A 16,959-nucleotide genomic window follows, 5' to 3' on the forward strand; every position below is an offset into this window, starting at 1 on the left:
AGAAGATGTGTAGGAGCTCATCAATGGAGGATGAAGAAGGAACCTCACTAAAAGCAGTGAGGTGTGAGTAAAGATCCCAATTTGCCCGATCAAATTGCCAGCGAGGGCTACGGAAAGGTGGTGAATAGGAAGGAGAAGTAAGAATGATCGGAAAATGATCGCTGTCATGTAAGTCTGGTAGAACAGACCAGGTGAAGTCTAGTGCAGTGGAGGAAGAGCAGACTGATAGATCGATGCAAGAGAGAGTATGAGTACGAGGATCAAAATGGGTGGGAGTACCCGTATTTAAAACATGGAGGGGGTGAGAGGCAAGAAAAGCCTCCAACTGAATGCCACGTGAGTCACAATGAGACCCCCCCCAGAGGAAATGGTGGGCATTAAAATCACCAAGTAACAGAAGTGGTGGTGGTAAGGATGAAACAAGAAAGGCAAAGTCTGGGATAGAAAATGCTCGAGAAGGAGAGAGATATAAAGAACATATTGTAAACCACTTATTCAAGTGGATACGGGCTGCAGTGTAATGCAGCGAGGTATGGACAAATAGTTGACAGTACGGAATATCATTGCGTAGAAGAAGGGCACTTTCATTAAAGGTCCCATCTGAGAAAGGATCCGAAGAATACAATAAATTATAGCCTGAGATAGGTTGGAAAACAGCCGAGTGTAATTTTGGTTCTTGTAAGCAAGCACCAACAGGGGAAAACCTGGAAAGCAACATCTGAAGCTCACCCCAATTACCCCTGAGGCCGCGGATATTCCACTGTAAATAGGCCATGATTGGCGATGAAGAAAATATCAGGAATCTGTAGGTAAAGGCACCTACGGACTAGAGGGGTTAGAAAAGTCAACGTGTGGTGGCATTGGAAGATGTTCAAGTAGCGAAGGAACGGAGCGTTGCGAAGAATGGGGTTGTGAAGATGGAGGAGAGGGAAGAGAAGGAACAGGAAGTGAATCAGTGTCCATTGAAGGTTTAGTCTCTGCAATATATTCTGAAATGGCTTCAAGTGTTTCTGAATTCAAAGATGTATGGGAGACCATATTGGAGATAGGAGGAGGAGGGTGAGTAAAGATTGGGACAGTAATGGACTGTACCAAAGTAGAGGGGGAGGGAAAAGTGTAAGGGACTGGAGATGAAGTGTGGGGGGGGGACAGAAGAGGCAGAAACCTGGGAGGTGACAGAAGAGGGAGAAACTTGGGAGGGGACGGGGGTGGAAGGCATAGTACGAGGAGGGGGGTGAATCTCCACACTTTTAATAGAGCCAGAGAGAGGGGAAGAACTAGGTACAGAGACTGGAAAGGTAAAGTGTGGAGGTGGAAGAAGGGAAGGAAGGGGCAAAGATGATTTGAGCAATGTGGATTTTTTGGACTTCTGAGTAGAGGGGCGATTGGTATTAGGTGTCGTACGAGGTCTTGTCGATACTGGGGCTTGTGAGGAAGGACGCGAAGATGTGAGAACAGACTGAGTTGTAGTCGGGACGTCAGAGCCAAGGATAGCAAAAGGATTAGATGCCGTAGTGGCTATGGGAGGGGTAACAACAGAGGAGGCTGCAGAAGATGGGACCCCAGAAGTGGGGGGACGTTTGGAAACACGAGAATAAGAAACACGGGGTAGTCTCCCTTGGAGGCGGAGATGAGTAACTGCCATAGCATAAGGGAGACCTTCTGCCTCTTTGAGGCAACGGATTTCACGTTCATTTAAGTAGACCTGGCAACGGCGGGAGTACGAAGGGTGAGCTTCATTACAATTAAGGCAAGATGGAGGTTGACTGCAAGATGTATTAGAATGGTCGTCGGCACCACAGACTGGGCATTCGGCCATAGATCTGCAATATTTCGCTGGGTGACCAAAACGCCAGCAATTTCTACATTGTTGCGGTGTAGGTATCACCTTTCGAACTTGTAACCGATGTCCCGCGACATATACAGAGGACGGGAGTTCTCGGCTGTCAAAAGTTAAACGAGCCACATTGCAAGGGTAACGTCTCCGTCCCCGGGCAGGAAGGACATAAGTGTCTACTTTGAGGATTGGGAGATCCTGGAGTTCCAGCTGTTCAAAAATGTCATTGCCACATGACTGGAAATTCTGTTGGACTATGGTATGGGGCAGAATGACAGTACCACTACAAGAATTGAGAGAGAGATGTTTTTCAATAGTGATAGGAGTAGTATCGATATTCGAAAGGAGAGAAAGATCATGAGCTTGGGTAGCATTCTGGACAGTGACGATGCGCGTACCGCTCTTGAGAGCGTGAAATGAAATATCTCTGCCAACATGACGCAGGAGCGCTTTGGCAATACTATGGTCAGAAAGGTAGGCAGAAGAAGTTGGTCTTAAAGTAAAGAATTTAGTCCATTGTGTGGTCCGAAACTGAGCGTGGAGAGGGAGTGCTTGACGTGTCGGTCGTTTCCGAGTAGAATGGGAAGGTAACGACGGAGCATCATCAGGAGATTGACGTTGGCGTTTAGGAGTAGGACCGGAGTTGGTCCGGCATGAAATGGGTGGGCGATTCGAAAATTGCCGTACCGTAGAGGGAGAAGCCGGAAGCATAGTCAAAGGAGAGCGGAGTTCAGACAAATCGAAGGAGTCAGTCGAAGCCCCGGTACCTGAAGCGGGTGAGGAAACAGCACCAGCAAGAGGTACAGGGGCATCAGGAGTGTCCTAAGAGTGGTCTAAACACAAGGCAGGGTCAGAATGGGGTGTGGTATCAAGAAGGGGCCCGGGGGTAGTGGTTTCATGGACTAGGGCTGCCATGGTTAGGTTACTCCTTTGCTTTTTGTTTTTAAGAAAAAAAAAGAAAGAAGAAAAGAAAATAAAAATAAAAAAAGAATAAAAAAAGGGGGGAGCGGGGAGGAATAGTTCCCAGGAGGAATGAAAGGGCCGGAAATCTCCCTCCGCGCCCAAGAGGACTCGACACCGCTAGTAGTGCAGATGCAGCATGGAACCCGTGCCATACCCTACCCTTCATGCCAGTAAACCAGCAATCCGGGATAGCAACCTCACATCTGCCGAGCTACCTCGGTGGACAAAAGAGAGGGCGGCCGGATATCCGCCACAAAGCATACCTCCTTCAGCCACCACCCCCGGAATCCGAAAGGTGGCTTCCAGAGATACACCCGTCGCCCAAAAGACACCCAAAGCTACTCCGGGATACTGGAGAGGGATCGGGACATCCCCAGGCAATCCAGATTCCACGGCAAACTACGCCACCGCCAAGAACCTCAACGGAATGGGATGGACCCCGGTGTCCTTTCCCCTACGTAGGAACTAGCACGCCTGTGGGAGAAATTACGAAGGCCAAAAAGAGGAAGGGCAAAAGGGAGGGGTGAGGAGGAGGAGGAGGAGGAATGGAAAAAGGGGAGGATGGGGAGGATGGGATAAGGGAGGGGAGAATGGGGGGTAATTAGGTTCGGTCTGAGGAAGACCGACAGGGCTAATTCCTCAGACCAAGAGGCTAAGAGGAATGGAAGCAAAGACCTCATGAACCCAAATCATGACCCAAGACGTTGGCCTCCCCATTACAGCCACGAACTTCGTTCTTAAAAACTTGTGAGGAAAGATAAACACCCCCTTGAAGACTTCCTTTTAGGTTAGTGAACATCAATAGGTGATGAGGGAATCAAATGAGTTAAAAGAAAAATTGGATATCACACTAGAGTGAGTATGGAAGAAATTATGTTCAGATATTTGGGAGTAGACTTATCAATGGATGGGTTTGTGAAGGACGAGGTAAACCACAGATCTGAAGGAAACGAGGTGGGTGGTGCATCGAGGTATCTGTGGAGACCAAGATTATTATAATCAAAAAGAAGCGCTAAGCCACAAGGACTATACAGCGCTGCAGGGCAGGAAGGAAGTGAGGGCATCAGGTGGCAAAAGGGAGATGGATGAGCAACAGGTTACGGATAACAGCGGGGCAGTGGATGGTGAAAGGGTAAAGGGCAGCAAGAGACTGACCTAGAAAGGGCTGAGGGGAGTGCGAAAAGTATCATCAGAGTTTGTGGAGTAAATCAGTCGTTGTCAAGAAGTCAATGAGAGAGTCAGGATTAAAGGAGGGTCCATCAGCAAGAAGGGAAGGTAAAGAGAGAGTAGTAGAACGAAGACGACGGAGGTAAATTCTGCGTGCTCGTTGATAGAGAGGGCAGTCTAACAGAATGTGGCTAATCGATACTGGAACTTGACACTGCTCACAGAGAGGAACAGGGTGCCTCTCCTTGAGATACCCATGAGTAAGACGAGTGTGACCAATGCCAAGGCGGGAGAGAGTGGTCTCCCAACCTCGGCACTGATGACAAGAAGACGGCCAGTAACCTATGCTCGGTTTAATAGAATGAAGTTTGTTACCGAGCAGAGTTGACCAACGTTGTTGCCAACGGGTGCGAAGGTGGGTAGCTATTGCAGCAAAATAGTCCAGAAATGGAACACCTCGATAGGAAATTGGTAGATCATGTACTGCTGACCGGGCAGCAGTGTCTGCCTGTTCATTGCCCTGTACGTCGACATGACCAGGGACCCAACAAAAAACAATATCTTTATGTTTGGTAGAGATACGGCGTAGCCAAAGTTGGATACGGAGAACTAGGGGATGAGATGTATCAAATTTTCGTATAGCCTGTAGAGCACTAAGGGAGTCTGAGACTACTACAAATGATGACACAGGCATAGTTGGAACAGTGAAAGCCACATCTGCCCAACTTCCCAACGATTTGTGCAGTCATTTTGCCAAATTTTTTTTCTAACCATGGGTCCCAAGAAAGTAAGTGCAAAGGACAGTGCTGAGGACCATTATGTCCATTGAATTAAAGCATGAAATAAAAATCGCTCTTCAGTTTTCCTTATGGAACTAGAGATTTAGTGGTTAGCCTCGCAAACACTCGTTTTCTCTTATAAGACCTCATAAGGGCAAGAATGGAAGATATGATGAGCAATTATTTTTTACCTTGTTAGTGGCCACCACCACTTGTCACTAACATTTTATTCCTTCTAGTATATATCACATTTCTGTTATTTATATTGTTCAATATGTCATATTAGATCAATTGTGATAGATAAGCAAGTCGTAGATCTAACAGCGTCATATTAAAGTATTTTCTCCTGCCTCCCGACAGCCAGGAAATTCTGCTGGAACAGAATAATGGCATTTCAATTAATTTCAATGAGGAAAATGGATTTGATACACGAGCAAATTGAGTTAAGAGCTCAGTCATGACGTACATGACCCCATAGTTGTGCCACCATTGCACACCACAATCATCCTGTGAGTTGTACTCTTAAGTCAAAGTACAACTGTATAGTGGAACCGACACTTATGGGAGTGAAGCATGGGTTGTAAATGCCGCAGCAAGGACAAGGCTGGAGGCAGCTAAGATGTCATGTCTAAGGGCAATGTGTGGTGTAAATACTATGTAGAGAATCTCTAGTGCGGCAATTAGGCGATGTAGTTACTAAAAGTGTTATTCTCAGGAGGGGTTGTTGAGGTGGTCTGGTCATTTAAAGAGGATGGAGCAAACCAGATTGACTTTTGGAGGGTGTATAAATCCATAGTGACGGGAGGAAGGGTAGGGAGTCATCCTTGAAAAGGATGGAAAGGGGGGGGGGGGCCTGGACATGCAGCAGGCATGTGAGAGCATGTTAGACAGGAGTGAATGCAGACAAATGGTTTTTGGGACTGCTGAGCTGTTGGAGTGTGAGCAGATTATTATTATCATCAAAAAGAAGCGCTAAGGCACAAGGACTATACAGCGCTGCAGGGCAGGAAGGAAGCGAGGGCATCAGGTGGCAAAAGGGAGATGATTGTACGTGAATGATGGTAAAAGTGTTTTTTCCTTTTTTTGGGTCACCCTGCCTCGGCGGGTGACGACTGACATTTAAAAAAAATAAAGATTATACTCCTTGCTGTTCTATGTAAAATTTATTTATGTACAATTGTGTGAAGTAACTAAAATATGAAATGAATATTTTCTCATGCTGTAACAAAGCCCAGTGAGGTTTGACAAAGACCCATTGTAAACTGTGTAATCCTGTTTTTTTTCTCTTGCACTACAACTCACAGGATGATTGTGGTGTGCAATGGTGGCACAACTATGGGGTCATGTACGTCATGACTGAACATGCCGGCAAGGGCAGATGGGCCATGCTGGAGGGCGGGGAACACTCGCAATAGCTTGTAAGATGGCAAACATTCTAGTTCCAAATCCGAAGGACCCAAGCAACACGAGACTCACACCACTGTCCACAAGTTATCAAAACAGCAGAAAGAATAGTCCTGAACAGCTTACAATGGAATCTCGGGCCTCCAGATGAACACACGACTTCACCAAAGGAATCAGCATGGCCAGGAGTATCACCAGATTTCCCAAAGCAACAAAAGGATAGTGGAGACCTAATCTTATAAGGGCAGTACTAAATGCAATTCAGATACGTAGAACTTGTCAGGATATGAACTGACCTAGTTTAATAATTTCTACTCCAGTTGCTTTGTAGCACTGAAGTTTTAATTTTCAAGATGTCGCACAGTAAAGTATTTGTATAGCTAAATGAAAGTCAAACAAATATTCTTTACATTTTTATTTTAGAAATATATTCACAAAAGCCCCATAGGTAATACAGCACCAAACACCATGATAGCAATGTCAATAGGGAAGAATCGACAATGGACTACCACCAATTTTACCTGGAAAAAAATAATTTTTTTTTACAATACTGAAAATTAAAATTAGGGATTAAGTTACCACCTTAAAAGAAAGTATTTTCATATTAACCCTTAAACGGTCCAAACGTATATATACGTTCACTTGCGTAGCGCCCCAAATTTTGAGGAAAAAAGAAATCTTTTCTTTTAAAAGGAAAAAAGAGCATATGGTACCCAGGCATCCCCAATTATTTTAATATGGAACACAGTGAGTGCACACACCCATTCTCTCATGTCTAGGTGACTCGGGCTTATTGTGGCAATGTTGAATGAATGACAAAGAAAACGTATATATATGTTTGGACCGTTTAAGGGTTAAAAATGGTAAACCACCACAGTTTTACCATTGGAAATTTTTCCAATCATGTCAATTATCTAAATTAATTTTAAAACTTCAAAAAACAAAGCTCTGCTACAATATAAGCTTTCAATGTTAACCTTCCAAGGGTCTGTCCCATAGTTTTATGGCTTTGAAGCCAGGGTCCAAGCTGTAGTTGTATACCATGAGATCAGCTCACTCAGATAAGCTGTGAGCAGTAAATATGGGGCTAGATGCAAGAGAAATACATCTTGATAAATTAGACATGTGCAACTCTTGGGTATCTTTGAGGAAACGTTTCGCCACACAGTGGCTTCATCAGTCCATACGTAGAAACTTGAACAGGAGGAGAATGAGGTAATCAGTCCCTCAACCTTGAGTCGATGTGTTCAGTCCATCAATCTTGAATAGAATACAGCATATGAGCGGAGAAGCAGCTTATAAACCGTATGGCAGGAGAGGTGCAGCAGTCATAGGTGGTGTCACATTTGTTCAATGTGGAAGTAGGTCATGCCCAAGAATTAGGCAAGCGAAGAATTCCTAAGTATTAAGATCCCAAGAAGTTGCAGTCTGACAGGTTTGTAGATGAATGGTTCAGAGAACCGACATGTTGATAAATTAGACGAAACGTTTCGCCGCACAGTGGCTTCTCCTACGTATGGACTGATGAAGTCACTGTGTGGCGAAAAGTTTCCTCAATAAAGATACCAAAGAGTTGCACATGCGTCTAATTTATCAACATGTCGGTTCTCTGAACCATTCATCTACAAAGAAATACATCCATGTGGTAAGTGCGCACCACTTAAGGGGCCAGTCCCTGAATTTGGCCAACTCTTTTATTTTTCAACCAATTTTTTTTATTTTTGGTGTACATTTAGAGGTTCATATGTAGAAGAATGTGACAAAGTTTCAGTATGATTGGCCAACAAACAACAGAGAAAAAAAATATTTCAGTGACTTCATATATGGCAGCAAATTATTATTATTATAATCAAAAGAAGCGCTAAGCCACAAGGGCTATACAGCGCTGCAGGGTAGGGAAGGAAGCAAGGGAATTGGATGGCCGGAGGGAGGGGGGATGATCAGCAGGCTACAGAAAACAGCGGGGCAGGGGATAGTACGGGGGTAGAGGGTAGCAAGAGATACAAGTAGAAAGGGCTGAAAGTATCAGAATTTGTGAAGTAAGTCAGTCGTTGTCAAAAAGTCAATAAGAGAGTCCGGATGAAAGGTGGGTCCATCAGCGAGAAGGGAAGGTAAAGAGAGAGCAGCGGGGCGAAGACGACGACAGAGGTAAATTCTGCGTGCTCGTTGATAAAGTGGGCAGTCCAACAGAATGTGGCTGACTGATAATGGAGCTTGGCAATTCTCACAGAGAGGAGCAAGACGCCTCTCCATGAGATATCCATGAGTAAGACGAGTATGGCCAATGCGAAGACGGGAGAGAGTAGTCTCCCAACCTCGACACTGGTGATAAGAAGACGGCCAGTAACCTATACTCGGTTTAATAGACTGAAGTTTGTTGCCGAGCATAGTAGACCAACGTTGTTGCCAACGGGTGTGAAGGTGGGAAGATATTACAGCAAAATAGTCCGTACATGGAATACCTCTGTAAGAAACTGGTAGGTCATGTACTGCTGACCGCGCAGCAGTGTCTGCCTGTTCATTGCCCTGTACGTCAACATGACCAGGGACCCAACAAAAAACAATATCTTTATGCTTAGTAAAGATGCGGCGTAGCCAAAGTTGGATACGGAGGACTAAGGGGTGAGGTGTATCAAATTTTTGTATAGCCTGTAAAGCACTAAGGGAGTCTGAGACAACCACAAATGATGACACAGGCATAGATGCAATACGGATAAGTGCTGTAAGGATGGCATATAATTCAGCAGTAAAAATACTAGCTGAAGATAGTAAATGCCCTTGTACGACGCTGTCCGGAAACACTGCTGCGAATCCTACGCCGTCAGAAGACTTAGAGCCATCTGTGTACACAGCAATGGCATGAGAATGAGAGTGAAAGTGGTCAAGAAAAAGAGAGCGGGAAGCGACCGTAGACAGTTGGGCTTTCGAGTAAGGGAGGGAGAAAGAACAGACTCGAACAGCTGGGACCTCCCAGGGGGGTAGGGAAAAGTGAGATGCTACATGTACATAGAAAGGTGGTAGTTGAAGAGAAGACAAGAGCGAATGAAGGCGAAGAGAGAAGGGACGGAGTAAGCAGGGGCGGCGAACAAATAAAGAATGTCTACTAATATCAGTGACCATTCTATAAATGGAAGGATTGCGGAGATCATGAGAGCGTACATAGTAGCGCAGGCAATGGGCATCACGGCGATCGGATAAGGATGGAACGTTCGCTTCTGCATAGAGGCTTTCGACAGGGGAAGAGCGAAAAGCACCAAGGCATAAACGTAATCCTTGGTGATGAATGGGGTTAAGGCTAGAGAGAGTAGCAGGAGATGCTGCTGAATAGATCTGGTCACCATAATCAAGTTTCGATAAAATAAGGGTGGAATGTAGGTGAAGGAGGGTTCGACGATCAGCTCCCCACGAAAGATGAGCAAGGGTTTTAAGAAGGTTCAGCCGGCTGTGACAAGTTGCCTTCAGAGAGGTAATGTGAGGTTTCCAGGATAACCTACGATCAAAGAGGAGGCCCAGAAACTTGACTGTATCACGTTCAGGGATACGTGAGCCATAGAGGTACAAAGGATGATCAGAGATGACAGAGCGTCTAGTGAAAGTGATTTGGTGGGTTTTAGTGCTGGAAAATTTAAACCCATGTGTGGTGGCCCAATTGGAAACACGGTCGACTGCATGCTGGAGAGAAACTGTAAGGAGGTGACAGTCAGCGCCTGCACAGGCAATAGCAAAGTCATCAACATAGAGTGATGACCAAATATTTGATGGAAGACTAGAGGCCAAATCATTAATAGCAAGGAGAAAAAGTGTTGTGCTCAGAACACATCCCTGGGGGACACCTTCAGCTTGGACAAAGTCCGGGGAGAGCACATTATTAACCCGAACACGGAAATGCCTGTCAGTTAAAAAGTTCTTAAGGAAGGATGGTAGATTGCCTCGAAGGCCTAAGGAGTGGGCTTGGGCTAAAATATTATACCTCCAAGTTGTGTCATATGCCTTCTCAAGGTCAAAAAATATGGCAATAACTGAGTGGTTATTCGCAAAGGCATTACGAACATACGTATCCAAGCGCAGTAAGGGGTCTATGGTAGAACGTCCCTTACGAAAGCCATATTGACGAGTGGAGAGACTGTTGTGTGTCTCTAAATACCACACTAAACGTCTATTTACTAGACGTTCCATTACTTTGCAAACTGCACTGGTAAGAGCAATGGGACGATAGTGGGAGGTTTCATGTCCCGTAGTGCCTGGTTTGCGGAAAGGGAGAACAATGGCGGATTTCCACAGCTGTGGAAGAACTCCTTGTGACCAAATAAGATTGTAAAGGTGTAATAGGACTGCAAGGGCTGACTGATGTAAATGTTGTAGCATACGAATATGAATGTCGTCGGGCCCAGCTGCCGATGATCGACAAGCTGAGAGTGTTGCCTCCAGTTCTTGAAGTGTAAAAGGCACATTATACTGTTCTTCTCTGAGAGAAGAAAAGTCCAAGGGTGCTAACTCTCTGGCAGACTTTGAGGAAAGAAATGAGGGGCATAGATGGAGTCCCTGAGAAATACGGACCAGATGATTGCCAATTTCATTGGCAACATCTAGTGGGTTTGCTATATCAACACCGGCAACCCGCAGAACAGGAGCCGGGTCAGGAGAATATTTACCACTCAGTTTTCGTACTTTTTTCCAGACTGCACTCATAGAGGAAGCAGAGGTGATGGTGGAGACATAATCTCGCCAGCAAGTGCGTTTAGCGTCACGGATGACACGGCGAGCGATCGCACGCTTCTGTTTAAAATCAAGGAGTCGCTCTGTGGTTCTATTGTACCGGTACCTGCCCCATGCAGCGCGTTTCAAACGTACTGCACGAGCACAAGCAGGAGACCACCAAGGCACGCATTTCTGAGAATGCCTGCCCGAAGTTTGGGGTATAGAATGAGAAGCTGCGGTGAAAACGGAGGACGAGAAGAGGTGTAAAAGCTCATCGATGGAGGACGAAGAAGGAACCTCTTTAAAAACAGTCAGGTGTGAGTAAAGGTTCCAATTTGCCCGATTAAATTGCCAGCGTGGGGTGCGAAGAGGTGGCGAATATGAAGGGGAAGTAAGAATGATTGGGAAATGATCACTGTCATGTAAGTCCGGGAGAACAGACCAAGTAAAGTCTAATGCGGCGGAGGAAGAGCAAACTGAGAGATCGATGCAAGAGAGAGTATGAGTCCGAGGATCAAAATGGGTGTGAGTACCTGTATTTAAAACATGGAGGGGGTGGGTGGCAAGAAAAGCCTCTAACTGAATTCCACGGGAATCACAGTGAGACCCTCCCCAGAGGAAATGGTGGGCATTAAGGGGGCTGTAGGGCAAATTTCGTAACTCGTTTATTTACCGTCCGATTTTCTCCAGTTTTGGTGCACAAGACAAAGTGTTCTCACTCTTTCTCGAAAATATTTATAAAAAATATACCTCAAACAACAACTGAGAAAAGACTGATTTACTGAAAATGCCCTTGATTTTGATGCAACTCTTATATGCGGCTACGTAAGGTGGTTTGGACACTTGGTGCCGAGAGAACAATGCTAATACTAATTCGGACCGTAGGATTTCCCTCTAAATACCTTATCGTTATTTCACAAAAAAATAAAGTTTGTTAGTTTCTGGAATATTGCAAAAAAATCTGCCCTTTACTCCCACATAACTCCCGAACTATTTGGAATATTTTCAAAAACTCTACGGTCAGGATAAGAGAAATCATTATTCTACAATATCTGTGAATATTATTCCATTTAATTAAGTAATAAAGGAGCCACATCGAATTATAGGTGAATAAGTTACTTCCGAGATATCGGCCGGGAACGCCGGCCGGCCCCCGTCTCAAAAAAAAAAAAAAAAAATTCGCGAAAATCGCGTTTGTTTGGGTGTATTTCTTAGTAAACTGATGTTCTAGTGCAGTTATCCTCTTCAAAACACCGTTTTCTCTTACTCAGAGACGACAGGTGACCAGTTACACTTTTATATCGAAATATTCCCGATAATCTCTGGGCCATATTATGGCCTATTTTATTCAGTCTAGAGTATATAACATGTTTGTATGTTATTTAGAGTGTTTATTATATCATATTAGATCAATTCTGATAGACAAATAAGCCGTAGAGTTGATATATAAGCTGATATAAGCGTAATAATGGGTGATTCCTGGCTGGCACCTCGAGCGGTGGCACACTGCTGAGCGTTCCCATCGGGTTCCCGGCAGTCACTAAGTCTCAGGATAAGTCCCGCCTACTGTTTTATGATGCCAAATAGTCAGTTATTATATTAGAAAGAATAATGCAAGAAAAGGCGATAAAAAACAAGAAAATAACTCCAAAAAATATATAGGCCGTGAGCAGACTCGGTACCAACATCGCCGTCACCATACCTGATATAAATGACTATAATTTCTTGTAGAAACGTCGTAGAACATTCATTCTGGTACCATTGTGTTGCCAAAGAGTTGAGCTTTTTTTCAGTATATATAACTCAATATCCATATTTTTCCGATTTTTCGGTGAGCGCGCGCGGCCAATTGCCCTACAGCCCCCTTAAAATCACCAAGTAACAGAATCGGTGGCGGTAATGACGAAACAAGGAAGGCAAAATCCGGAATAGATAATGCCCGAGAAGGAGAGAGATATAAAGAACAGAGCGTATACCACCTATGTAAGTGGATACGGGCTGCTGTGTAATGCAGCGAAGTATGAACAAATAGCTGATGGTACGGAATATCAGTGCGGAGAAGAAGGGCACTTTCATTAAAGGTCCCATCAGGAAAAGGATCTGAAGAATACAATAAATTATAGCCTGAGATGTGAGAAATAACAGCAGAGTGTAATTTTGGTTCCTGTAAGCAAACACCAACAGGGGCAAACTGGGAGAGTAACATCTGAAGCTCACCCCGATTACCCCTGAGGCCGCGTATATTCCACTGTAAAAAGGCCATGATTGGCAATGATAAAGATACTTGAAATCCGCAGGTAAGGGTTCCTACGGACTAGAAGGGTTAGAAAAGTCCACATGCGGAGGCAGTGGAAAATGTTCAAGCAGCGAAGGAACGGTGCGCTGTGAAGAAAGGAGTTGCGCAGATGGAGCAGAGGAGAGAGGAAGAGCGGAAGGTGGATCAGTGTCCATTGATGGTTTGGTCTCTGCAATATATTCAGAGATTGCTTCAAGTGTTTCGGAATTCAGAGATGTCGTATGGGAGACAATATTGGGAATGGTAGGGGGATGATGAGTAAAGATTGGAACTGTATTGGACTGTACCAAGGTAGGGGGGGGCGAAAGGGTGGAGGGAACTGGAGAAGCGTGGCAGGGGACAGAAGAGACAGGAACCTGGGAGGTGGCAGAAGAGGAAGAAACTTGGGAGGGAACAGGGGAGGAAGGTACATTACGAGGAGGAGGGTGAACCTCTGCACTTGTAACTGAGCCAGTGAGAGGGGAAGAACTAGGGACAGAGACAGGGAGGGTAAAATGAGGAGGTGGAAGATGGGTAGGAGGTGTTACCGGACCTTTTTTTGACTTTTGAGAAGTAGAGGGACGATTGGGAAGAGGTGTCGTACGAGGTCTCGTCGACACTGAGGCTTGTAAGAGAGAACTCGAAGAAGCGAGATTAGACTGAGGCGTTGAAGTAGGGACGTCTGAGCCGAGGACAGCAAAAGGATTAGATACAGGAGTGATTATGGGAGAGGTAACCACAGAGGTGGGTGTAGAAGATGGGATACCAGAAGTGGGGGGACGTTTTGACACACGGGAATAAGAAACACGTGGGAGTCTCCCTTGGAGGCGGAGATGAGAAACTGCCATGGCATAAGGGAGACCTTCTGTCTCTTTGAGGTAACGGATTTCCCGCTCGTTTAAATAGACCTGACAACGGCGAGAGTACGAAGGGTGAGCCTCATGACAGTTAAGGCAAGAGGGAGATCGATTGCAAGACGTATTAGAATGGTCATCGGCACCACAGACTGGGCATTCGGCGATAGATCTGCAATATTTCGCTGGATGGCCAAATCGCCAGCAATTTCTACACTGTTGTGGTGTAGGGATCACCTTTCGAACTTGTAACCGATGTCCTGCTATATAAACGGAGGATGGGAGTTCTCGGCTGTCAAAAGTTAAACGAGCCACATTGCTAGGGTATCGTCTCCGCCCACGGGCAGGAAGAACGTAAGTGTCTACCTTGAGGATTGGGAGATCTTGGAGTTCCAGCTGTTCTAGAATGTCGGTGCCACATGTCTGGAAATTTTGTTGAACTATGGTATGGGGCAGAATAACGGTACCACTACAAGAATTGAGGGAATGATGTTTTTCAAGGGTGACAGGAACAGTATCTATATGGGTAAGACGAGAGAGCTCACGAGCCTGGGTAGCATTCTGTACGGTAATGATGCGCGTACCGCTCTTAAGAGCATGAAAAGAAATATCTTTACCAACATGGCGTAGGAGTGCCTTGCCAATACTATGGTCAGAAAGATAGGCAGTAGAGGAAGTTGGTCGTAAAGTGAAGAATTTAGTCCACTGTTCAGTCTGAAACTGAGCGTGGAAAGGTAGTGAAGGACGTGTCGATCGTTTCTGAGAAGAACGAGAAGGTGAAGGTGGAGAAGTATCATCAGCAGGTAATTGTCGTTGACGTTTAGGCGTGGGACCAGAGTTGGTCCGACGTGGAACGGGTCGGCGATTTGAAAATTGCCGCACCGTAGAGGGAGAGGCCGGAAGCATAGTCAGGGGAGAGCGAAGGTCTGATAAATCGAAGGAGTCAGTCGAGGCCTCAGTACCTGAAGCGGGTGAGGAAACAGCACCGGCAATAGGTACAGAGGCATGAGGAATGTCTGAAGAGTGGTCCAAAGACGAGGCGGGGTCAGAACGGGGTGCGGTATCAAGAAGGGGCCCGGGGGTACCAGGTTCATGGACTAGGGCTGCCATGGTTAGGTTACTTCTTTCTTTTTGTTTTTAAGAAAAAAAAAGAAAGAAGAAAAGAAAATAAAAATAAAAAAAAAGAAAAAAAAAGGGGGGACCGGGGAGGGATAGTTCCTAGGAGGGATGAAAGGGCCAGAAATCTCCCTCCGCGCCCAAGAGGACTCGACACCGCTAGTAGCGCAGATGCAGCACGGAACCCGTGCCATACCCTACCCTTCATGCCAGTAAACCAGCAATCTGGGATAGCAACCTCACATCTGCCGAGCTACCTCGGTGGACAAAAGAGAGGGCGGCCGGATATCCGCCACAAAGCATACCTCCTTCAGCCACCACCCCCGGAATCCGAAAGGTGGCTTCCAGAGCTACACCCGTCGCCCAAAAGACACCCAAAGCTACTCCGGGATACCGGAGAGGGATCGGGACATCCCTAGGCAATCCAGATTCCACGGCAAACTACGCCACCGCCAAGAAACCTCAACGGAATGGGATGGACCCCGGTGTCCTTTCTCCTACCTAGGAACTAGCGCGCCTGTGGGAGAAATCCCAAAGGACAAAAAGAGGAAGGGCAAAAGGGAGGAGTGGGGAGGAGGAGGAGGAAAGGAAAAAGGGGAGGATGGGGAGGATGGGATAGGGGAGGGGAGATTGGGGGGTAATTAGGTTCGGTCTGAGGAAGAAGACCGATAGGTCTAATTCCTCAGACCAAGAGCCTCTTCACCACGCCAAGGAGCCCCCCTTGAAGAGGATATGGCAGCAAAGTATGACAAAATGGCACTTCGAGTGGCACTTCCGACAATCCCAACTGTTAGAATACATCTGACACTAATTCGGGATGCACTTGTTTCATCTAATATATCTTATTATCATGGAAAAAAAAAAAAAAAAAAAAAAAAAAATACATTTGATAGACTTTTTTGCATTCACCAAAATATCTGCCTTTTACCTCCCACAAAATCAAAAATATTTGATATATTCCAAAAAAAGAAGCATCAGATTTTCAAACACACCTTGTTTTATATTGTCAGTGAAAATCATTTCAATACAATCATTAATAATGGTGTACTTTAGCGAAATAAGTGAAAAAGTTACTTCCGAGATATAGGCCTAGAAAACGTCGGCAGGCCTACCGTCTCAAAAAAATTTTTTTTTGCGCGGAAATCGGGTTTTTTTTGGTGTATTTCTTAGTAAACTGATGTTCTAGTGCAGTTATCCTCTTCAAAACACCGTTTTCTATCACTCACAGACCAAACAATAGAACAAGGAGACCAGGAGTAACACATTTATATCGAAATATTGCTGGTGGACTCTCGCTATATTATGGCCTATTTTATTCAGTCTAGAGTATATAACATGTTTGTTTGTTATTTATAGTGTTTATTATATCATATTAGATCATATTGATATATAAGCTGATATAAACGTAATAATGAAGTGATTTCACCTGGCACCATCTGGAGGGGGAGTACTGCCGAGTGTTCTCAGATGGCTCCCTATTGGCTGGCACTCTACTGATAAGCTCCACCTACTCTTATATGATGCCAAATAATCAATTATTATATTAGAAAGAATAATGCAAAGAAAAAGAAATAAAAAACAAGGAAAAAATTCCAAAAAATACTTGGGTTGAGAACAGACGCGCTACCTACATCGTCGTTACCATACCTGATATAAATGACTATAATTTCTTGTAGAAACGTCTTAGAACATTGATTCTTGTACCATTGTGTTGCCAAAGAGTTAAGCTATTTTTTGGTATATATAACTCAATTTCCATAATTTTTCGATTTTTGGTTGAGCGCGCGCGGAAAATTGCCCACATGCTCCCTTAAAACAAATCCTGCTGTGAGGAACTTTGCTGTGTTTTTTCCTATGTTTTTTACA

General features: G+C 45.0%; 1 protein-coding gene across 2 annotated transcripts in view; it reads right to left on the reverse strand.

Annotated features, from left to right (window-relative positions):
- Positions 1–6,550: 6,550 nt before the first annotated feature.
- LOC128691195 (RNA-binding protein lark) overlaps positions 6,551–16,959 on the reverse strand; it is a 60,151-nt gene continuing 49,742 nt past the window's right edge. Inside the window, exon 9 of one of the 2 annotated variants that reach the window (XR_011392473.1) lies at positions 6,551–6,671. Coding sequence is in view for 1 of the 2 variants with exons in the window: in XM_070089015.1 (XP_069945116.1) it covers positions 13,156–15,087 (1,932 nt within the window). In the remaining variant the exon portion in view is untranslated. Of the gene's footprint in view, positions 6,672–11,516 lie in introns of those variants that run through there. The other variant, XM_070089015.1, reaches the window with a different exon arrangement.

This window comes from Cherax quadricarinatus, chromosome 27 (genome assembly GCF_038502225.1).
Source record: "Cherax quadricarinatus isolate ZL_2023a chromosome 27, ASM3850222v1, whole genome shotgun sequence".
In the NCBI taxonomy this organism is placed as follows: Eukaryota; Metazoa; Arthropoda; class Malacostraca; order Decapoda; family Parastacidae; genus Cherax; species Cherax quadricarinatus.